This window comes from Culex quinquefasciatus, chromosome 1 (genome assembly GCF_015732765.1).
Source record: "Culex quinquefasciatus strain JHB chromosome 1, VPISU_Cqui_1.0_pri_paternal, whole genome shotgun sequence".
Taxonomy (NCBI): domain Eukaryota; kingdom Metazoa; phylum Arthropoda; class Insecta; order Diptera; family Culicidae; genus Culex; species Culex quinquefasciatus.
Window position 1 is genome coordinate 68,548,467 of NC_051861.1, and position 25,609 is coordinate 68,574,075.

Sequence of the window (25,609 nt, forward strand, 5' to 3'; positions counted from 1 at the left end):
GGGTATATCAATAATTATTAAAAACCAACTTTCGAATTTCAAAATTTCAATGAAGAGGTTTTGTTAGGGACATTATTTTAGGAACAAACTGATGTTTTTGTAAAAATCGGACAAAATTTTCCTGTAATTTCGACGATTTTTCCGAAATTTTGGTTCAAAGCAAAAATAAACATCAAAATAATTTGTCATGTTTCCAAACTCCCAAAAATTTTCTAAGTCCCAATTTTTTTTAAGTTTCCTGTTCTCGAAAATTTTTTAAGTGTTGAAAATATTTTACTGGCCGAAAGCTAAAATTTTGTTAAGTCCAAAAAATCAAATAAATTCTACCAAAAATCTTGTCGTGATACGGATCCCGTAAATTTTCTAAGTGCCGGAACGATTTTTGTAGGGGGTATATCAATAATTATTAAAAACCAACTTTCGAATTTCAAAATTTCAATGAAAACGTTTTGTTAGGGACATTATTTTAGGAACAAACTGATGTTTTTGTAAAAATCGGACAAAAATTTCCTGTAATTTCGTCGATTTTTCCGAAATTTTGGTTCAAAGCAAAAATAAACATCAAAATAATTTATCATGTTTCCAAACTCCCGAAAATTTTATAAGTCCAAAAACATGCTTTTTCTGTAAAAAGTAAAGAATTAAAAAATATACGCAAAAATTTCAAAGTCCAGCATAAATAAAATCAAACTTTAAAATATCAGCTCATGAAAATTATTCTAAGTGTCGGAAATTGAAAATTATATCAGTGACTGCTATTTTTTCTAAGTCCAGCATAAATTTGAAATAAAGTCAAAATAATCATTTCATGATGTTCGGGTAAAATTTTGGAAAAAATAAAATTTTCGAAATTTTTGCTAAGTCAAAAAAAAACTACCACTAACAGCTCAATATCAACTGTAGATAATGCAGTATGATCATGGAATATACTTTCCATGATACGCAGTCGGTTTCAAAAGTCGTCATAACTCTAGGAGTTTACAACAAGATGCAAATAAACAAGCCAAGATAGTTTCAAGTTATCGCCACCAACTCACTTTCCGCCCGGGTAACGAATCAGTGAATCAATAAGATCAGAAAAACTATTTGTGTATTTTCTGAACTATATGGTTTGATGTTAGAGATCATTTAAAAAATTTAGAAAATATATTCGACTGGATACTTGAAATATTTTGCGATAAGTAAGTCGAATTTCCCGCCGTGGACATAGTCGGGTTGGACCAGCCAAATGTGGTCCCGAGACAAAGCAGTTGGATTAACGGAATGACCTTGTCTTAACTTAATTGAGCGAAGTGTTCCGTCCAGGACGTTTTCCATAGTATCTGATGGCAATATGTACCATGTGTCGCTACAAATAAATCTTTAATTTTAAAATTCAGGCAAAAATGCATTGCAGAAACTACAATATAATAAAAAGGAAATCCAAATAATTACAAATTCCAAAAACGCGAAAAATCCAAATTTACTCAAAAAAAAATTTTAAAATCTTATACTTCCTAGAACATTTAAAATAAAAAAAATGATAATTGTTCTAACTCTGAAATTTCGTATTGTTCTAAAACTCCTAATATTTATAAAATTAATAAAATTTCCAAAACCATTTCTATTTCTGAAATTCTAAAGATATCAAGAAATTTTTCAAAATAATTGAACTATAAAAATTATTTTTTTAAAATAATATATTACAAAACATTTATAATTCGAAAAAAATTAGGAAATTGTAAAAAAAAACAATTCAACATAAATTTCAAAAAAAAAATTTCTTAACATTCCTAAAATTCCATGATTTCCAAGCATTATAAAAAAATCCTAAAATTATGTAGGTTCTTAAAATTCTTACAATATCCAAAATTATTTAAACTCTTAAAATTCCTTGAATTAAAAACAAAACCTTAAGCTTTTGATTATTTCTAAATCCTAAAGTTTCTTGAATGAATTAAAAAAAGAAATTTCTCAAATTCTAAAATAACATAAATTATTCAAATTCCCAAGCCAATTACAATTCCTGTACATAAATGAAATAATCTAAATTCCTAAAATGTCTAGATTTCTTAAAATTCCTAGGCTTCCAAAAATTCAAAAATATTCTAAAATTCAAAGATTCCAGAAATTCCTAAAATTCTCAAACTCAACAAATTTCCTTAAACTTTATAGGTTCTTAATATTCCCAAAAATTCCAAGCATTCAACAATATCTAAGAAAAATCCTGGAATTCTATCAACTCTTATAATTCGCGATGTTCCAGAAATATTCAAAATTCCAGGTATTGTATATAATCAATGATTCCAGAAATACCTAAATAATAGAAAAACATGTGAAAATCTTAAAAAAAAAACAATCATAAATTTGTAAAATTACAGAAATACCTCAAATAAAATTAACTCTTAGAACCCCTGGAATTCTTTAATTTAAAAAAATGCGTGATTTTATATTTTCATATATATTTATTAAAAAAATTAAACAACTCCAGCGAAATGTTTGGAATTTTAAGCAGTACTTTTTGGGAATAATAGAATTTAAGAGATTTCTGGAATCAAAGAATTTCAGAATATTATAGTTTTTTTTCTAATGTAGTTTTGATATTCCATGACTTATAAAAGATTTAAGAAAATTTAGAAATTATTAATAAAAAAATCTGGATTTTAAGATTTTTCTAGAATTTCTGAAATTTTAGGAGTTTTTAGAATTTTAAGAATTTTTTTTTGGGAATTCAGAAATTTTAGGTTATTCAGGCATTTAAGAAATGTCTTAAATTTTAGGATATTAGTAATTTAATGTATTCAAGCAATATTCAAGTATTTTGTTGGATTGTTTTGAGGTAGTTTTTGGAATTTTAAGAGTTTTATGAATGATTAGAATTTCAAAATCTTCATTAATTTAAACCTTTAGGAAATTTCAATTTTTTTTGGATTTTTTAAATTAAAAAAATGTGTGATTTTAAAGAATTTGGAATTTAGATATGTAAGCATTTTCAAATACAGTAGTTGTTCGGTAACTGGGCGTTGTTTAACTGGGCTGCTTTTTTACTGGGCGCTCGATAACTGGGCCGTAGCCCAGTTAAAAAGCAGACAATCGTCAAAAAACTTAAACAAACCAAAATGACCGAGGGGTTAATGGATGCAAAAATCATATTCAATAAATAAAAAAAACTTTTTTCAAACTTTTGTTTAATTTCAAGTTACAATCAAAGTAATATGAAAAGTAAGCATTGTAAATAAATTTGAGTAACTTTTATTTTTATATTTCATCTGGAAAATATTATGCATCGGTGGTAGGGTGGTCCAAATCCGGACTTTTTTGGGGCTACCCCCTGAAATCAAAGATTGACCCATCACTAGGCTAAATTCCAAATTTGAGCTCATTCTGACCACGGGAACCCCTCCCTCCAATCGCTTAAAGTTTGTATGGGAAAAATCGTCAAAATGTATGGAGAAAAGCAACTGTTTTACTTTTTTACCTGTGGAAGGCGCCATAATCATCCGATCCTTACCATTTCTCAAATGTAGAACCTTCATTAAATTTAGAACAAGTTTCCCGAAGACACCATATTTTTAGGATTTTTTCCCGCGAAGTTATTAGCGCCCAAAACTGACCCTTTTTGCGCGGCCAGCTGTAAGGGCTACCTAACAACGATGTTTATTTCCAATTCGTACACGCACGTGCTCTCTCTCAGGTTCAAACTCTCTCACGAGCTTGCTCGCCTGCCTGCCTGCCTGTTTACCTACAAGCGCGCGCTGTTTCTCTGCTTGGACTTTTGTCGTCGTCGTCGTTTTCGTTTGCTATCCGCTGCGCTGCGTTCTTGACATGTTTATTATAATTTTGAACTAAAATACCAGGTTTGTTTTGAGATATAAAATTTTATTTAATATGTGATCAACAAAAGATATCATATTATAAGAGCGTGTGAGAGAGAATACAAATTTGATGAATTAGTTCATCCATGAATCGTCATCTTTTCTTATCCAAACCTAATTGCAAACGTTTTGGATTTTAATTTATCTGCTTTTGTTACAAGAAATACCATGCAGTTTTTGTAGATAAAAAAGGAAGGAATTTTCCTTAGATTTTTTTAAACTGAATCCAAATGAGTATCTTAAAGGAAGGCCGCAACTGCAAGATCTGAGTTAACGATTGTGCAGAAAGAGATGTTTCCTGAATCGAAAAATTTACAGGTAAACTGACAAAAAATGATAAACAGTTGCAATATTTGTTGCAGGTGGCAGGGATGCCAGATACACAGATTTGTCTGTGTTTCACAGACATTTGAGCTCGTGTCAGACATTTTTTGAGGTACACAGACTTTTTAAAAACTTCACTAAATTGTTATTTTGTTAAAATATCAATCGAAACTTATTTTGTTAGTCTTCAAATGCTTAAAACACATTTTTTGATAGATTTCTATGACTGTAAATTGATTTATTTGAATTTTAGACAAAGACACAGACATACACAGACTTTTTCACAGACATTTTAAAAATCATGTGGCATCCCTGGCAGGTGGTCTAGGAACACAGAAAGAAATTTCAAGAAAGAATAAAAATAATTTTAGAGTATGAATGAAACTTTGCAGCAATAATTGTAAAATTGCCTTGATTTGTACTAAGTATATTTTTGTTAAAGCAAACTACCTAAAGGAACAACATTTGTTCAAATAATTGAATCATTGTCATGTTTCTTTAGCATATACGAAAAACTGCGTGTAGTGCTTGGAAAAACAAACAAACCCTGTTCTCATGACATTTGCTGTATTTTTTTAATTGAGCCTAAGCTGTCTTTTCTTTAAACTTTTTTTTCAGCGCAGTTTTTTTTTATTTTTGACAAAATTCAAGAAATTATATGCTAAATATATCTCAAAACAATCCAGCTATTTTAGTTGAAAATTATAATAAACATGCCAGAAACGCAGCGCAGCGTATAGCAAACGAAAACGACGACGACGACAAAAGTCCAAGCAGAGAAACAGCGCACGCTTGTAGGTAAACAGGCAGGCAGGCGAGCAAGCTCGTGAGAGAGTTTGAACCTGAGAGAGAGCACGTGCGTGTACGAATTGGAAATAAACATCGTTGTTAGGTATCCCCTTACAGCTGGCCGCGCAAAAGGGTCAGTTTGGGCGCTAATAACTTCGCGGGAAAAATCCTAAAATATGGTGTCTTCGGGAAAGTTGTTCTAAATTTAATGAAGGTTCTACATTTGAGAAATGGTAAGAATCGGATGATTATGGCGCCTTCCACAGGTAAAAAAGTAAAACAGTTGCTTTTCTCCATACATTTTGACGATTTTTCCCATACAAACTTTAAGCGATTGGAGGGAGGGGTTCCCGTGGTCAGAATGAGCTCAAATTTGGAATTTAGCCTAGTGATGGGTCAATCTTTGATTTCAGGGGGTAGCCCCAAAAAAGTCCGGATTTGGACCACCCTATCGATTCTCGGACGATACGTTGAGCCGAACAGTCGATAGTGGCAAACGCTCCCGAAAAAAAAGCAAATTTCTCGCGCGCGGCGCGGCCGTAGTAGTAGTGTGTGGTGGATTAGCGGAATCTATTGTTTAATAGATAAAGACATGGAAACCGGAGTTCGAAAGAACACGCTGAAGCTCTGCTTCCAGCAAGGCTCGAAGATACCCTCGAATCTCGAGGTTCTGAAATTTGTTACCGGAACTCTGGAACTGGGAGCGGCCGATCTACATTCCGTCTACAAAGACGAGAATGATGGTTCGTTCTACATCAAACTCATGGATGAACCAACCTTTACCGAGTACTGTGGTAGGCTCGAGGAGCTGTACATGTTCAGGTACGACGACGATTCAAGGTCACCTGTTACCCTCGTGGTGGCCAGTCGAATCTTCCGCTACGTACGCATTTTCAATTTGCCGCCGGAAATAGACGACAAGACCATCGCGCAAGTTCTCGGGCAGTTTGGCACCATCCGTCAACACGTGCGAGAGCGTTACTCGCCCGAATGTAACCTCAACATCTTCAATGGCGTCCGTGGCGTGCATATGGAGATTGCGAAGGAGATCCCGGCCGGCCTGTTCATCGGACACTTCCGGGCCAGGATATACTACGACGGACTCAAGAATCGATGCTTCTTTTGCAAGCAGGAGGGACATGTGAAATCGAATTGTCCCAAACTGGCCAACAGTTCGTCAGGCAGCGGCGGATCACGGTCCTATAGCACCGTGACCGCCCAGGGGAGGCCTGTTAACGCACCGTACCTTAGCGTGCCGCCGATGACACCCGTCATGGAACGACTCGTGAAAGCAGTTCAGGAACCAGTCCCAAGCGCTGAAAGAGACAAATCGGCGACCAGCCCACCGGCAGGAGGACAAGGTTTGTCCGGCCCGGCGACTCCGCCGACGGAAGCAACAGGTACACCAGCAGTCATCGAAGAGCCACAAGTAAGTGCGGAAACTAACCAGCAGCAGGAGTTGGAGAACATGGACACTGGGGATGAGGGGGGCCATCAGGGTGTGGGTTCGGGTACCGGGGATGAGGGGGGTATTGGGGACCACAACCGGGGTGCGGGTACTGGGAAAGGGGGGGGGGGTCTACTGGGTGTTAAACGCCCGGCGGAGCCGTCATCGGATCCAGAGGCCAACAGCAGCGAGGGACCAGAGGACAGCACCGGACAGCTTCCGTTCAAGGAAGTCAGCGGAGAAAAGAAAAACAAAAAATCCAAAAAAGGTAAAAAAGATCAGTCAAAACCTCTCTCAACGATCTCCACGCGGTCGTTGTTGAAACCAGCAAGTAAGCGTCCATAACCTCAACCAAGCACGCGTTGTCTCGCGGAGTAGGTAGTAGTGTAGGAGAATGTTTCTTCGTAGTATATGTACCATCAATATTAACGCAATCAATTCTTTGCTAAAAAAGTCTCTCTTGAAAGATTTTATTTGGAATTCAGATATCGATATTGTTTTCTTACAAGAAGTTGCCTTTGAAGATTTCGGATTTCTTTCTCACACAGCGATCGTAAACATTAGCACTGATAACAAAAGCACAGCCATCCTCGTTAGGAAAAATATAAATTTTGACAATGTTCTCATCAATCCGAATGGTCGGTTATCTTCTATTTTAATCGATGATATTAATTTTATTAATGTCTACGCACCTTCTGGGTCCAATTATCGTAATGAACGGAACTCTTTTTTTACTTTTGATATAATCCCTCATCTATCGTTTACAAAAAGAACATCATTGTGGGCGATTTTAATTGCATCCTGTTACCATCTGACTCGAACAGTTCAAACAAAAACATCTGCTCTGGATTGCAAAAATTAGTAACATCTTTGAATTTACATGACATAGAACATAAAATTAATCAAAAACTAATTTCACTTTTATAAGGGTGATTCTAAATCGAGACTTGATCGGTTTTATGCACCTTTAGAATTAATAAATAATGTTAGATCGATCAATACTTCTGCTGTGGCATTTTCTGATCACCACGCAGTAATTTTGAAATATAAAGTTCCAGATAATATTCCTTTACAAACACGAGGTAGAGGTTATTGGAAAATAAATCCTAGTTTAATTATGAATGAAGAGATTACAGCTGATTTCAAAACTTTGTTTGGGAATTGGAAAAAGCAAAACATGTACATAAATAATTTTAATTTTTGGTGGAACGATTCAACGAAATCTAGAATAATGAAATACTTCAAAAGTCAAAGTTTTCTTTTTTAATCAGCAAATACATAGAGAAAAAAACTTTTTTTACACTTGTTTAAATGAAATAATTGAAAAACAATCCGTCGGACAAAATGTATATAATGAATTATGCTTAGTTAGATCAAAATTATTAGAAATTGAACAAAATAGATTAAATAATTTAAGTTTAAAAACAAGTTCTGGATCTATTTTAACTGATGAACGACTTAGTTTATTTCAAATTTCATCTAGAATTAAGAATCAAACTGAAAATTATAGTTTTAAGCTTAGAATTAACGGCGAGATTACGAATGAACATTGCAGATTAAAACAATTTATTACTTCACATTTCAATTCAATTTTTGCAGCTGATAACAGTGATCAATTCACAGCAAAAAATCCGATGGTAAAATCGCATGCAAAAGCATGCACATCACCTTTGTGAAAAAAATCACTTAAAATTACATCTATGAATGTACTCAAAAAATCGTGTAATATTACACAATGCCCATTTTGAGCTCAGGGATAGATATCGAATTGGTCATTCTGCTAGAAATGTCAATCTAAACATAAACAAAGTTTTTTTTTAAATCTGATTTATGGCAAGTCACTTGTTTGTCTATTCCGGTGGCGATCAAAAACTAGCTGCAGCCAAGGTTGCTGGTCGTTATTATCTACTGCTATCGGAACTGGATTCTTTCTCGACTGCTTAAAAGTATATTTTGTGCTGATTGAGATATCAATTCACAAAAAAACTCACTCTTAGAGGATTTCCGGCTGTGATGATCGATGAGTGCGGCCGCCAGCGGGACACTTCCGGTCGTAGATCCGGCAGGGCTGTGGGTCTGAAAATGCGGGCCGTAAACTCCTCGAAGATGTGCTCCACGTAACTGGAAAGTAAAACAAAGATCTATAATCCGCTTGTCGAAGTGGTGTAAGTACGGTGCAATTTAGCCACCACCCTACCGCGGACAACCGCCCGTTGTACGACATCAGCTCGACCTCCCAACCTAGCGATACAAACATCTCGTACGTGATGCTGCCGCAAGAATTCATCAGGATGCTGTTCTTGTCTTCTTGCCCATTGGCCACATAAATTACGGTTTTTGTGCATTTCGCGACACTTTTGGTTGTCCAGGTTGCGCAGCTCTTGGAGCAGTTTGTCGGTTCGCTGCAGCAGATGCGTCCGCTTGCGTCGTTCCCAGCCTGCCAGGCCTTCTGGAGGATGTGTTGTGTTTGCTGGCGGCGAGCGGTTCGCTGGACCAAACGTGACCGGGGGAGCGTTGTCGTCGTTGAAGAACCTGTACCCAACGGAACCACCGAAATAGTAAGCTGGGGATTCTCCTAGAAGTCACACAACGCCGGCGTTCTGTTTCCAGTGCGCGTTGGTTCAAAATGATCGAAGTTTAATTTTCCTGATGTGGTCCCAACGGAGACAGTCCGGCAGTGTTCAGCAGGAAACCGTTAACTTTCATATATTTTGGACTAGTGTACACGATGTGTTGCGGCAGGTCGTCCTACTGGTTCAAATCTGGGGCGGGATCATTCGCCACTGGCAGCTGATGGACCTTCCTAAGAGTGTGTCGAACGAGCGCGATTGCTAGTCCCACCGTGGACATCATGGGATCGATGGAAGCGACAGCCCCGGCAAACATCCGGTTCGAACCGCCTCCCGTGCGGATTTAGAATGTCGAGTTGTGTTTGTCCACGAACGGCGAGCTGGCTTTTGCGAACCGGTTAATGTCCTCGGCAACAGGCGTTGATTCCCGGTACAGAACAAGCGTTCCCGATCTTCATCAATCTTAGCCAGCTCTTGGCCGTGCTTTTGCCCCAGCACCAGCCTGTCCTTACTCATTTACTCCGGATCCGCAAGATAACCCCTATTCTTCGTGTCCGTATAGTAATCGCGATCGATCACCTGCGGTGGCACATCCTCCTCGGAATCGGAACGCTCGTTTTGAACCACTTGCGGGGATTCACCACCGCAAACAAACTGTGCGAATCGTAATAGGCGGTCCGGATGACACCACTGTTGCGATCGATGGTCGCAATGACCAGTTCCGGCGCATGCTGGACTATGATGTTGAGCTTAGATCGGAACTTATCTGCTCCTCTTCCGTCAGCTAGACACCGTGATGCAACTAGTCCGGCCGAATCTGGAACAGGCCCGTCTTGTAAATCTTGGTCAAATCAATCGGCCCGCTTGCGGTTATCAGCTTCTGCAGCTGGTGCAACTGATCGGTGGATATTTTCGCTTCAGGTGGTGGCTCTTGTAGTACGGTTCGTAGCAAAATCGCAAGTAAAACGAAGTGTTTCCGCTAGCCCAGCCTTAGTTCTGACGTTGGGCGGAACTTATTTCCCGAATCGTGAATTTCTCCGCCGTGTTGTTCTTTTTTTTCGGCACGCTCTACCAAATGGTTTGCTTCGATTGGTGATATGCTCTCGATCAGAATGTCACCGATCTGTCTTAATGGCCACTCAGCAGAAGACCCTGTAGTAAAAAACAATTCATTTGCAAAATGTCAATCCTTGCTACAAACCAACTTACCTGTGGCCGGAACCTGTGATGCCACCCGCACGGCACCCATCCGGAAAGACTTCGGCATTTAATGCAACGAAGATGACGACGACAGGATAGTTCTAGGAGGCGCCCGAGGACTGAAAAAAAACATTTTACACTGATGAGATGGCTGGAAAGTTTCAAAACAACGGAGGTCCTTTAAGCAGTGAAAACACTTACCTGTACACCAGGGTGAACATTCCCGTTCCGGTCCGTTCCGAGATTGAATATTGGCCTCTCTAGCGATCGTTTTTCAAAAAATAATTTAATGCATCATTTAGATGTTTTGACTAAAATCTTTTGCGTTCTCGACTGTTTTGACATTTTGACAGCTGCTTCGCAAACAACACGGGAAAGTAATATTGAACAGAAATGTGTTTAATATTACACATTTTGGGTGTAAATGGTGTTAGGAAAATTGAGCAGAGGGGTTCAATGCAAACTGCTTAATATTACACAAAAATAATTACACAACCCCTTTTTACATGCAGGCATTTTACTACCTTTTTTGCTGTGAAAATAATGATAATGTTCTCAGTCATGTTCACAAAAAACTTTCAGTCCAAGATCAAATGAGTCTTTCTAAACCGATTGATAAAGATGAATTAATTTTTGTTCTCAAAGAAGTCGCTAAAAAGAAAACGCCAGGGCCAGATGGTCTTACATATGAATTTTACTCTCACTTTTCAGATATTTTATTAGATGATTTAGTTATTTTATTTAATAGTTATCTTGTAGATGGCGTTAATCCATCTAGAGATTTCAAAAAAGGTATAATATCTTTGATTCCAAAAAAAGGTTGTGACCAATACGAAATTTCTAATAAGCGTCCAATCAGCTTGTTAAATAGTGATTATAAGCTTTTTACTAAAATTTTAGCAAATCGTTTAAAACCATTGTTGAAAAAGATAATTGGGCCCGGTCAAACTGCATGTAACATAGATAAATCATGCGTTGATAATCTTAAAACTCTTCGTAACATCATAATTCGTGCAGGACAAACCAAAAGGTTTAAAGGACTTTTGCTAAGTTTGGATTTAGAAAAAGCTTTTGATAAAGTAAACCATTCTTTCTTGTGGGACGTGCTAAAGAAATTTGATTTTCCGGAACCATTCATCAACTGTTTAAAAAATTTATACAAAGAAGCGACATCGAAAATACTATTTAATGGTTTTTTAACCGACTCCATCGAAATTAAATCATCCGTACGTCAAGGTTGTCCATTAAGTATGGCCCTTTTCGTATTGTACATCGAGCCATTGATACGTTTGATTAGTGATAATGTTAGAGGTTGTTTCATTGCTGATACCTTTATTAAGGTAATAGCATATGCAGATGATCTCAACATTTTCATTCTCAATGATCATGAGTTCGATACGGTACTGGAGATGATCAATTATTTTAGTATATACTCTAAAATAAAACTGAACGTTAACAAATCGCACTTTATGCGGTTAAATAACTGTGTCTCCGGTCCGCATTTAATCCCGGAAAAGGACGCATTAAAAATACTAGGAGTTTATTTTGAAAATTCTTTTTCTCGAACTGTTAAATTAAATTATGATTCTGTTATACAAAAATTAAAACATTGTTTAAAATTGCATTCTTCGCGTCATTTGAATTTGATACAAAAAATTTGGATATTAAATACATTTATACTTTCAAAGATTTGGTATTTGGCTCAAGTTTTTCCGCCAAATAAAGTGCATATTGCTCAAATATATTCAAGTTGTTCGATGTTTCTATGGAATAACCATTTTTTTACAGTAACCCGTAATCAGATGTTCTTAGATGTAAGTGATGGAGGTTTAGGATTAGTAGATGTAGATTTGAAATCGAAAGCTTTATTTATAAAAAATATTTTGTTCTCTTATCCTGATGCTGATGACCCTATGGACCGTTTCATGATGGCACAATGTCAAAATACTTCTCTAACAAAAGCAACACGAGAATGGCTGTGCGAAGTTTCGCGTATTGCTCTATTTCAAGATTTAATAACAACTAAGTCAATTTATAGATTTCTACAATCAGAAAAAATATTTGTACCAAAAGTGGTTCAAGAAAACCCTGATCTTGATTGGAAGCTTATTTGGGAAAACATTAGTAGTAATTTTTTGACATCAAATTCAAGAGAGGCTCTTTTCTTAGTAATGAATGACGTCATTTGTACAAAATCTAAGCAGTTTAGAAATAACGTTAGAGGTGTAGAAAACAATATTTGTGATTTTTGTAATTCTATCGATACTACGGAGCATAGGATAAAATATTGTACAGGATCAGTAATTGTTTGGATTTGGCTAAAGAATGTACTCAATGTAAAATTAAAAATTATGATCGATGATCCTGAAGAAATATTAGCAACGGATATTGCTAGTAAGGATGGTAGATTGAAGGCAGCGCTTTTTCTAATAGGCGAGGTAATAAGTTTTAACCTAAAGCATTATGGTACACCAAGTTTAGGTAAATTTGAGCAATCTTTGCGAGATACACGATGGAACAACAAAAAACTTGTTAAAACACAATTTTGTAATTTTCTAAACATACTTTGAGGTTATGGACAGATTGTATATTTTGGATTTTCAATAAAGAACAGTTAATTTGAAAAAAAAAAAAAAAAATCGGTGGTCCCCTCGTTATTTTTTGTTCATCCCAGTTAACGAGCAACATTCGGTGACTGGGCTACGTCCTCAGCCCAGTTACCGAACAACTACTGAGCAACTCTCTACGAAATCGGCCGGTTTCAACCATTTTTATTTTTTGTATTTTTTTATTTGGCTCAAACTTTGTGGGGGCCTTCCCTATGAACAAATAAGCTATTTTGCGTCATTGGTTCACGCATACAAGTCTCCATACAATTATGGCTGCTGTCCATACAAAAATGATATGTAAATATTCAAACAGCTGTAAGTTTTGAGTGAATTTTCTGATCAATTTGGTGTCTTCGGCAAAGTTGTAGGTATTGTTGAGGACTTTTGTGAAAAAAATAGGTACACGGAAAAATTTTTTTGCAGATTTTTCTATCAACTTTTTTTTCACAAAAACTCAATTTCCAAAAATACGTATTTTTTGATTTTCGAGATTTTTTGATATGTTTTAGGGGACAAAAATCCGCACCTTTTGAGCCATAGAGAAACATGGTCAAAAAATCTGCCGCCGAGTTATGAATTTTTGAAAAAAAAAAATGATTTTTGGAAAAAATCGAAGTGTCATGCAAAAACAAGTTTGACATTATTTTTTAATGTGAAATTGAATTTGCAATCGAAAAGTACTTTACAGATTTTTTTATAAAGGGCTTCGTTTTCAAGATATAGCCACCGAAAGTTTGATTTTAGGGAAATATTTGCAGTTTTTCAATTTTTGGAAATAGTGACCATGAGGACCATTTCTAAAAATATTTTTTTTGAAAAGTTCAGAAAATTTGCTATAAAATTGTCTAAGAGACATTGACGATTGGACCTCGGGTTGCTGAGATAGAGCCGCTTTAAGAAAAAGAAACACGAAAATTGAAGTTTTCTAAGTCTCACCCAAACAGCCCACCATTTTCTAATGACGATATCTCAGCAACTAATGGTCTGATTTTCAATGTTAATACATGAAACATTCGTGAAATTTTCCGATCTTTTCGAAAAAAATACTTTGAATTTTTTTAAATCAAGACTAGCATTTTAAATAGGCGTAATATTCAATGTTTGGCCCTTTTCAAATGTTAGTCTTGATTTAAAAAAATTCAAAATATTTTTTTCGAAAAGATCGGAAAATTTCACGAATGTTTCATGTATTAACATTGAAAATCAGACCATTAGTTGCTGAGATATCGTCATTAGAAAATGGTGGACTGTTTGGGTGAGACTTAAAAAACTTCAATTTTCGTGTTTCTTTTTCTTAAAGCGGCTCTATCTCAGCAACCAGAAATCAAATCTTCAATACCTCTTAGACAATTTTATAGCAAATTTTCTGAACTTTAAAAAAAAAATATTTTTAGAAATGGTCACTAATGGTCACTATTTTTAAAACTTGAAAAACTGCAAATATTTCGCTAAAATCAAACTTTCGGTGGCTATATCTTGAAAACGGAGCCCTTTATCAAAAAATCTGTAAAGTTCTTTTCGATTGCAAATTCAATTTTGCATTAAAAAATATTGTCAAACTTGTTTTTGCATAAAACTTAGATTTTTTCCAAAAATCACTATTTTTTCATAAATTCATAACTCGACGGCAGATTTTTTGACCATGTTTCTCTATAGCTCAAAAGTTGCGGATTTTTGTCCCCTAAAACATATCAAAAAATCTCGAAAATCAAAAAATACGTATTTTGGGAAATTGAGTTTTAGTAAAAAAAAAGTTGATAGGAAAATCTGCAAATTTTTTTTTCCGTGTACCTATTTTTTTCTCAAAAGTCCTCAACAATACCTACAACTTTGCCGAAGACACCAAATTGATCAGAAAATTCACTCAAAACTTACAGCTGTTTGAATATTTACATACCATTTTTGTATGGACAGCAGCCAAAATTGTATGGAGACTTGTATGGGTGAACCAATGACGCAAAATAGCTTATTTGGTCATAGGGAAGGCCCCCACAAAGTTTGAGCCAAATCAAAAAATACAAATAAAATCCATTTCCGGGTTTGGTAGAGAATTGCTCTACTGTATTCTTCAATTATTTGAAATTATGGTTTATTTTTATAAACTTTAAATGCTTACGGAATTTCAGGATTTTTTTTAGAATTTAAGCAATTTTTGAAATTTGATAATTTTGGGTATTTCTGGATATATAAATTTTGAGAATTTCTGTAATCTTCTAATTCCAAAAATTCTTAAGTTTCAGGAATTTCAGAAAATCTAAATATTCCACGAATACTTAAATTTGTGAAAATAACAAAAAAATCTAAACTATTTTAAAATTTCTAATACTTTTAACCTCGCTTCTAACATTCCTGAAATCCCGTTTTTTTAGGTTCTTAAATTCCAGTATTGAAAAAAATCCCAAAAATCTAACTTTAACCAAAAATATGAACTTCCAGTGTAAAAATTTAATAAAATTATAGAAATTTTTTCAATTCCAAAATTTATTAATGACATATATTTCTTTAAATTGGTATAATCATTAAAAATATATATATATTTTTAAATTCTATAATACTCATTTTTAATTTTATTATTTAAAGAATATTTGAAGAACATCAGGTTTATGGAATTTCGTTGGTAACTGTCACTCTTGCTAGTAAACCTGAAGCTCATTAGAAAACGGCCATCTCAAACCATAAGTAAGCTCCAGGTTCTTACGAACCGCTTTCCGGGTTCCAATGATCGTTCCTGAGACAGGATACGACATACACCATTAATACCAGCGCGGAAGTACGTTCAATTTGCAACGATCGCATTTTGACTGACGTTTTTTGAACCAAAACAAAACACCACGCACGCACACAAGCATAAAAACTGAGAGCAAAACTGGACCATTCGTTTGAACCAAAACTGGCACTCGACGAGTGCGGCACTCAGTGCCGCACCGGCTCTTCAAACGAACGTACCATTAGAAAACATCAATTTTCCTGTTTTATAACCTTTGCATGGCAATATCACAGCAACTACCCAGTCAAATCAATCCGAATACTGAAACGGAATCTAATTAGAATCGTACACAAATTCCGTTTCAAACGCAACAACCGGTTCGAACACGGAACCGGTTGTTGCGTTTGAAACGGAATTTGTATACGATTCTAATTAGATTCCGTTTCAGAATTCGATTGAGTTAACTGGGTAAGGGTCGTATTAACAAAGCTCAATAAAGCAAAATATAGAGAATTTTCTCAGCTTTACTTTCAAAGGTGGGTAAACATGGGCACTAATTTTACAAAATGAAAAACTGCGACTGTTTTCAAAAAGTGACCTAAAAATGGTTATAACTTGAAAACGGTGCACTTTATCAAAAATTCACTAAAGTATTTTTTGATTGCAAATTCGATTTTACATCGCAAAATGGAGGTTGTTGCGACCAATATTTCGATTTTTTGAAAAAATCTGAATTGATTCAAAAAATCATAACTCGGTCAAAGATTTTTTGCCCATTCTGGAAATTTCTGAAAAGTTGGCATTTGATGTCCTCTAAAACATATAAAAAAATCTAGAAAAAAATAGTGTTTTTTTGCAAATCAAATTTTAGTGACAAAAAGTTAAATTAAAAATCACAAATAATTTTTCTACCGTGTTTCATTTTTTTTTTTCATTGTAATCCATATCCATACCTACAACTTTGCTGAAGACACCAAATCGATCAAAGAATTCCTTCAAAAGATACAGATTTTTGAATGTTCACATATCATTTTTGTATGGAAAGCTGCCATATTTGTATGGAAAATTATATGAACGAACTAATGATGCAAAATGGCCTCTTTGGACATACCGAAGGCACCAAAAAAGTTTCAGCTGGATTAAAAAATACAAAAATTAAAATTAAAGAAAAAAGACCGATTCCGTAGAGAACTGCTCTACTGCTTACTGCTAACAATTATATACGCGCTGGATCTTTGTCCATTTGATGAGGGTCCGGAGGTTCTGAATAACGTTTTGATCAAATTGATGCAAACGTTCTTTAGGGCGGGGCTTGTCGATTCAGCGGAGGTACCTCGCGCTCGGCTAGCCAGCGTAGAAATGGATCACCGAAGCTCGGCAGAGCTAACACCTTCCAAATGCCTATGCGAGTTATTTGGGCATGAATATCAGCCGAGGGGGGAATCGGTCGAAAAAGGTTGAGAACCACTGTTCCAGAGTATCCGAATATGAATCTGGTTTTGGTATTTTAACCATTGGTATTTTAACCATTAGTGGACCCCTAGTAGAGCCGAAACACATTTTTTACAATTTTTTAATATTTTAAGCACTTTTTCATAACCCTCTGTACAAAACAATGAAATCTGAAGTCTTTTGAACAATTTTTACTATTTGTTTCATCAGTTATTCGTTTTTGAGCAGAAAAATAGCCATTTGAAAAAAAAAGTTTTTTTGCCTGTTATGGACCCCCTTTTCCTATAGTGGACCCGGGTCCATAATCCGATTGTGGACCCGGGTCCACTATAGGCAAACTGTTATTTTTATACCAAATTTAAACGATTTTGGATGTTTTGATGCATGGTGTAGGTCTAATGATAGATATAACGAATAAAAGATGGATTTTGCTCACTTTTCATCATAAGAAAATATGTTTTGTTAACAAATTTGGCTTTAAACAACGGAAAAATCTAACAGACATTTAAACACATTTATTTCCGTAAAAGATCAGAGAAAACTTTTCAAAAACTACTGTACTACTGTTTTTTTGATTCAAATTTTTCCATATTTATTACATAAATGGTGGACCGAAACTAAACAATACAGTTGCTTTACAGTTGCTGTTATTTAAAAAAATGTTTTGTTATTGATTTATTATTATAAAATATCATTTCAAACTACATTTATGATGCTTCAGTTAAGTACAATTAACTATAGTTTCGATAAATTTTAAATTCTTACGGCTTCAGAATTGTTGGTACTTTTAACATGAAAACAGCTATATTTATACTCATAATTGAAAAATATGCGTTTAGGTTGATTACAACAAGCATTTATTGTATGTTTAAGACAAACTTTTGCTTAAATACAACGTTTTCTTCATTTTTGAAGGTTAAATTTACAGGGGTCCACTTTTGGAAATGTTTGGATTTTCGTTGTCCTATATTGGACCCCCCTAATTTTTGCTCGAAAATGAGCAGTTCTTCGCTTTATTTTAGTAAAGTTCCTTAAACTTACATTATTTCGACTTACTGAAGTTAAATGATCAGTCAAAAATATTTGGATAGTTAATTCAATGATAAAATATAAATGCTGTTTTGTTGTGAAAATGCTAGTGGCCATGGTTGATTTCAGATGTCGAACTCAAAACACTTATTTTGGTGAAAAGGACGATTCAATGTCAGTCAACATTGTTTTAAATGATGCTGAACATGCCAAATAAAAGATTTGTAGACAACAACACGCTTGAAATTGTGATTTTATTGAATTTTTCATCAAAAACGCTTCAGAGGGTCCACTATAGGAAAGGGGTCCACTAATGGTTAACGTGCCCTAGATAATTGAATCGCTTTGCGCAAAGTGAGGACTAAACCAATCGTTCCCATACTTTGGGGAGTTATTCAAGGCCCCAAAAGAAATTGCTGGCTCACTAAAATTAGACGACTACAACCATTTTACACCCTAATGAAACATATACATAATATTTACCGAATATATTAAATTGAAAAATACTAGATAATAGACACAGTTTAATAGTATAACTTTTTCAAAACAGTTTGGTTTCTCATAAAAAAAAACTTGCAATTTGAATATCTTTGGATTACTTTGCTGATACATAATTGCATTATCCTTAACAACACATTATGCATTTTTGATTAAAGTTAAAGTATTTCAATTGTATACCTTCAACATCTGTTGCAAATGTTTTGAATCGGAGCGCTTCAAGAAAATTGCTTTAATGCAACGGAATATAATAATAACAAAAGTGATCAAACCACTTGCTGCACTATAATGCGCATGTTGAATTTCGAATTTCGAATCTTTTTTCGTTCACACAAAGCGCATGACAGTCAAAATATTGAGAGCACAACAGAGAGAAAAAGAGAGAGAGAGAGAGCGGGAGAAATTTATTTGTATACAAATAATTGCTGAGAAAGAGAATTTTGATGAGAAGTGAAGTTGTGCCTTTCCTTATGCTACATCTATACTAGGACGTTAGGATATTTTACAACTACTAATGGACAATAAATAGATGAACATTTCATTCAATGAATGTGTATTAAATTATTAATCATTATAGAATATTTAAAAACGTACTTGGAATAAAACTTATAAAAGCGGTTGAATTGACTGTTATTGAAGAGAGAAAGTTTTTTTTACTCTACTAAAATCTTTGAATATATATATTTGTATTGGTGTGTAGAATGACAAAATTCGGTAATTCATACTTATACACAGAGCAGCTTGGTATTGGTGCCGTTTCACTTTCGAGAAGAAAAAGAGAGGAGCCTGAGCTTGTTCTGTGGCTTTTACATCAGTTTAATTTGGGGTTCTGCGTTCGTTGGATATCCTTACGGATGTACCCGTGCCGGATACAGGGTTTTACTTTAAAAAGGGAGTTTCATGCAATGAAATTTGTCATAATATCATGTCCCAAATCTGGACAAATTAAATTTGCAAAACTCATGTAAGCTGAGCTACTGGTTTGTGATTTGAAAGAGATAAAGTGAATGGTGGGTTTGAAGCGAATTTGGTTGGCTGTCGAGAATCAAGAAAAGCTTAGTGGAGTGTTTCATAAAGAGATCAATAGTGTTGAATATACAGCAATGGCAGCACAAAATGTCCGAAGAGTGCATTCATACTACATGAAAAGTCTGGATTAAAAAATTGATTGAAACCCCTAAAATAGGGCAAGTGTTTTATAAAAGATTCGACTGTAGCACATAAGTGAATAATCGATGTGAAAATTAAATTAATTCAAGTTTAAATAGTTCATCCAAAGTTTGATTATTGGTTTGAATGAATGTGTGAAAAGTGCGTTTGAAAAAATAATTGGAAAAACCGTTCGATATGTTGCAGCATTTTTCATCTTACATAACGTAGACTTTCTGCGAGCGAGCGCAAACTTGGAACAAAAATTCATCTGTTTCAATTTTCTCCGCCATGTTCGGTCAGGTTATACATATATAGCAATCTCTTCGAGAACCACATCCACACGAAGGTTGAACATTCACAGGTAGATAGAGCATCACCAAAAAATACGCTCAGCCGGAATCTTACAGCAAAGTTTCCTTTCGTGTGTGCTTTCTTCGCTCAGCTTGTATTGATATAAAGGAACAACAAAGAGTAGGGATCTTCACAAGAAAAAAAGAATAACTGTAGTTCAAGAAGAAAACATCAAAAAGAAAAGTGCAATTCGTGGGAGAGAGAAAAACCCAATATCAATTGCTTTGAAATCCTTTTTTATACTAAAGTGTGTTTCTGCCCGTTTTTTCTGGTTTGGTATTACTTTTCCAAACACGTAATCAATGTGTACCAATGTCGATAAAATGTATAACGAAGTCAAGTTTCTTCAATCATTTTTTGACAATCTTAAATTGGAGCCGCTTGGAAACTGACTTGAATGCCACACCAAGCATGTTCTTCAGACGATAAAGTGCAATTCATCTAAGTAAGATTCAATTGATCTTGTTTTTGCAAAGCATTAATAGGTGCTATAAATTACATGTTACCCATCAGCTTCAGATCCTTCGGATTTCTTGTCATACCTAGCAACAGCTGTTTAGAGTTAAGTTCACCGTGCCATGCTCAATTGAACGTTGCTTCAAGTTTCAAGCTCATAAGTGTGCTCTTGGATACTCACTTTGAAATTGAAATAAATTTGAATTGAGAGTATGCACACACTAGCAAAAAGTACGGACGAGAACATTGCACTCGACCGGAATCAAGTTGAAAGAGAGTGCCGGCAGTGTGATATAAGTAATGAAATCAAAATTTAATGAAGCGAAATCAAGACTAATTGAATCATAATCTTTATGGACCAAATAGTGTCACAAGAGCAAATCGACCGAGGACAGATCATTTGAATTACTCGTTATACATTGTATCACCAGGAACAGCATATTGAAAATTGCCCGTGAAATTTTACTTGATAAACTTACAAGAGAGTTCCAACTAAACCAAAGCTCACGAAGCTAAGAAAAAAAAACGAATAATAAATTTATGACATGTGAAATACTATTTATAGAACGGGTGTTATAGCACTACAAGCATAACTGTGAGCGAAGAAACAACTATTTTAAGAGTTTTGTGCTATATTCCGGGAGTGAAAACTGTGAATCATGGAAAACATGCGTAAATTAAAGAATTAAAAGTGGTTTGGACTGAAGTGTCCATCCAGTGAGTTCGATGTACTGATTTAAGAAGTGAAGCAGTCAAATAACCCAAAATGACGATGAAATCGATGAGATACAATGACTGCGACACCATTATGGGTGGATATAGTGCAGAACCGCCGCCTCTTCCGAAGCGTGTTCCCCCAGTGCGTAATATCTACGCAGAACCTTTCGCTACCGAAACCACGAGCAGGTGAGAAGGAAATTCATTCCGGATGCATACACTACAATACACTCAACCCCCGGTGGTTGGTCACTTTTTCGTTTGACACTTTTTTAGTTTGTACCCCGTTGGTTGGTTAAAGTCAAACTAAAAAGTGACGAACTGTCACTTTTACACGGCGCTCAAGCACACTATCAAAACAAACGTTTGATAGTGTGTGTGAACCCCGTGTAAAAGGGGTGTCAAACTAAAAATGTGACCCCGTTCGTTTGACAACAGTTGGTGTCAAACCATCGGGGTTTGAGTGTATTTATCTTACGAATGTCCAAGTAAGCGCTACAGTACTTGTTCGGTAACTGAGCTGAAAAATAACACAACAGTGTAAAATATTTGAACACACGCACACACTACCGTTTGTTTTGATAGTGTACGTGAGCGCCTTGTAAAATTAACAGTTCGTCAAACTGTTTAGACTGAAACGTGTCAAACCTTCGGGGGATTAGTGTAACCTAAAATTTCGAAAGAACCTAAAATAGTAGTTTATGCAACAAGTTGCAAAAAGAGGTTTTTTTCAGCACGAGTCGTACATTTATCCAACGAGGTTCACCGAGTTGGATAAATACGAAGAGTGCTGAAAAAATCAAGTTTTGCAACGAGTTCCATACAACATTTTTTGCAATTCCGAAAAACACCCATTGAGTGAAATTTTATGTCAAATTTTCATGTATTTTGTCAATAAATCGTTTGAATCAAAAAAATGTTGAAAAGTGTTACTTTTCGAAACAAGTGCTGAAAAGTTCAACTTTTCAGCACCAATTTCAGTGCTGAAAAGTAGAACTTTTCAGCATTTATTTTGAAAAGTGTTGCTATTCGATTCTGTTATTATTGGTACAGAAAAGTAGGCTATTTCGTCGTTCAAGAATGACAGGAAAAGTTAGTAGTTTCACGACGGAATTGCAAAAAAGTATATTTTTTGTTTAGCATGCTTTTTGCAACCCTAACCACTCCATAATTTTGATTAGTTATTGTTTTTTGGCGGGGACCAGTTATCAAGCTTCTTTTGGTATTGAGGTTAGAAAGGAGTGTATTGTTTACCTGGGTCAAACGGAGAGAATCTTCTGTCTCATTTTTCACGCTATCTCTCGAGTTCTCCTTTCTGTTCTCACAACCGCAAGCGTATGGAAGTGGCTCGCACTGACAGCGGCTCGACATCCTCTCCGCTTGCCTTAGTTGTTTACAATTCGATGTGATCGACGATTTTGTTCAGGTAAAATCGTCGATAATTGAGGAAGACCATGTAAACAGTGCACGCGAGCTGTCAAATGATGTCACGGCGTAAAAGATAATTCGCTAAAGAAACTGCATTTGAATTTAACATTTAATTGTCGGACAATAAGGCACTCTCCCTACTCAATAAATCCTGGTTTTAAGCGAAGATGGCGTTCGAATGGCGAACATTCAAAATGTCAAAATCGCGCAGTAGCACCAACATTAGAAAACAAATGTGGCTGTCATGCCATGGCACACTTTTATGCTAGTATGCAGATCGGAAGGAAAGGGGTCAAGAAACAGCTTTACGAACAGCAGAACAAAGGAGAGGGAGCGATTTCCTGGGGCTTTTCTTCACCCTCTCTGACTTGCTTGCGCTGCCGCTGCTGCCCATTTGATTTTTTCTTGACCGGTTCCTTCCGATGTGCGTACACCGCTTTTTTCGGAATATTGGTACCACTGCGTGATTTTGACATTTCGGACGTTCACCATTCAAACGCCATCTTCGCTTAAAACCCTGGATAGATCTAAAGATTTAAAAACCATTGGTGCTGCAACCGTCAGGTTTTGTGTGACAAACACTTAATCCTTTTTTTACAACTTTGTTTGATATCGAGTCCATCCGCAATTTACAGAAATCTTTAATATATTTTTAAATATGTTTCACCAAAACCCCAAAAAAAAATTTCAAAATTTAAATTGTAAGCAGATTGATTGCTAACAGATAATAATTTAAAGACACGTATCATTAGATATTCCGAATTTCGTAAAACAAAAGTACTTTTTTTAAATATCATATACCTAAATTACTTTCCTTTTAAGCATTGGATTTAATCTTTAAAAAAATTATCACGAAATTGTGGAATTCCCATTTAAAGCTATTCTCTCCTTCCTTCCTTCTTATTTCTAACCGTATTTTGTTTGAACTTCTGTCATAATTTTCTCACCCGCGTCAAAAAAGGACTTTTTTCAGATACTATTTGGTTTGACAAATGTTCAAGATGGGTTCAAACAACTGTACGGTGAACTCGCAATTGAAGGTTCAAAACAAACCGAGATTGCCACCGAAATCGTCACCAAAGCCGTATTGTTAAACGGATTTTGATCTACCGCGGCCTATTTGAAATAATTCGTTGGCGTTGTAAAAAATTGTTCGCCGTAGATCGCGGTTAATATTTTTCTATCAAAGTTTTTTGTGTGATCGCGGTAGATGCTCTGCTAAATTTTAAAAAATATTTCAAGAAAATCTACCGCGTTTGATCAAAATCTACAATCTACAATCACTTTACTGCCCCTGATCGCATAAATGTCCCATATGCATTTTCATCAATTTCAAGATATTGATGCAGTTTGGTTCAAAATTGTGTGCTCTTTCAAAAGAGCCTATAACATCCAGTACTTCGTTCTAGAAATCAGGAGAAAATCCAGTTTTTTTGAAAACTTGACACGTAACCTTACAAACTTTAAATGCGTTTTTCTCAGCTTGCTTGTTTTTACATATGGGACATTTATGCGAACATGGGCAGTTTACTAAGTTGCGTAATTAGATAAGTTGTGAAGAAAAAGTACGTAACTTAGTGCTGTTATCTACAATCAACATAGAAAACTTGCTGGGATGTTACACGTTGCTAAACAGTTGTTTGTTTACCTTCTATATGGAAAAATCGACTTAGGGGAACTATACCCTTTTTCAGCCTATTTCTATTATCGGCCTATCAGCACTTTGATCATGGATTGCAGCTTTCATAATGTGTTTTTGACTGTTCCAAAGTAATAAATAGCTCAAATAAAAGTGAGCAAGCAACTCTCCATTGCTGATACATCTGAAAATGTTGATTTAACAAAGGAAAACGGCAAAAGTGATGAGAATTGGTCGAACGGCTTAGACTGATTAAAATGGGTATATTTCCTCTACCGTAGATTTTAAAATTTTCCAAGTCAAGATGCTAATTTGATTACTTTTCCATTGTAGAAGATCAGATTCATTTCCATTGATTCAAATTCCTAAGCTAAGTACAATTTTTAAGTAAAGTAAATGGGCCAATGTCGATGTGTAAACAAAGAGTCTATCCTGCTCACGTCAGTTAATGTTTACGATGAGACCGAGCAGGATAGACTGCTTACACTTCGGCATTGGCACAATTACATTGTTTTTCTTGAAGTAAACTTTCTGACTTGTTGCGTGATTATCAATAAAAAATATGACGACCTTTTGATTGTTAGTCCAAATGCCACCAGCGACTCCACCGAGACAGGACCCAGGGAGACGACTCCTACACCTGGACTGAGCTAACGACCTAACCTTTTCAGGTTAGTCCGGGGCCAACATTTACTTCCCATCCGACGGAAGGGGTGATCAATCAGACAAATCTCGTCTCGAAAAATGCCACCGGGACCTTCTGGGATCAAACCCAGGCCGACTGGGTGAGAGACAACCACTTACCCCTACACCACTGGGCCAGACAATGGGGTATTCGGTTGTGTTTAATTTATAAATAGGGGGATGGCGTCGCTATTTTTAGACCACGTTTTCCACTTTTTCGCATCGAAACCGACTAGTTTATCGACTTCTTTTTGCTGGGCGAGATAGGACGCCGTCTATTTTTAGACGATGACTCAGCACTTTTCCACTCTTGCACTTAAAAAAACCAGGTGGCAGCACGATGTAACGCCACGTCCCTATTATAATAAGAAATGGTTTGGGGATTATCTATGAACACTAAACCCAAGTAACCGCGAGGCACTAAATAGTGGCATTAAATCAGCATTATATTTGCATTTAATATTAGCAAATAATGCTTCAAAACATTAAATCAGCACTTTTTCCTTTAGAAATATTTCAAGTGGCGCACAGTGATACCGATTTAATGCCTCACTGAAGCTCGAACAAAAATAAACTGCTTTATCGACGTCAAGGCTGGGGAAAAAAAGAACAGCTGCTCCACACTCTTGGTGGTGGGCCTCCTTTTTTTTCTCCTGTTGCGTTTCATGTGTGAGTGTGACACTTTGATGTTATTCTTGCTTTT

The 25,609-nt window shown here is 35.6% G+C and overlaps 1 protein-coding gene and 1 pseudogene across 11 annotated transcripts in view; one reads left to right on the forward strand and one right to left on the reverse strand.

The window, feature by feature from the left end:
• The window catches only part of LOC6044003 (teneurin-a), a 318,915-nt gene that overhangs the window by 105,552 nt on the left and 187,754 nt on the right, over positions 1–25,609 (forward strand). For 4 of the 11 annotated variants that reach the window (XM_038249802.1, XM_001861546.2, XM_038249809.1 and 1 more), the window contains exons 1-2: positions 19,287–19,489; positions 21,004–21,344. The exons of 2 other annotated variants lie outside the window; for them this stretch is intronic. In XM_038249802.1, coding sequence (XP_038105730.1) covers positions 21,205–21,344 — 140 coding nt within the window. In that variant the 5' untranslated portion in view covers positions 19,287–19,489; positions 21,004–21,204. Of the gene's footprint in view, positions 1–19,286; positions 19,490–21,003; positions 21,345–25,609 lie in introns of those variants that run through there. 5 more of the 11 variants (XM_038249805.1, XM_038249806.1, XM_038249804.1 and 2 more) reach the window with 5 other exon arrangements.
• LOC119765588 lies at positions 8,064–10,281 on the reverse strand (annotated as a pseudogene).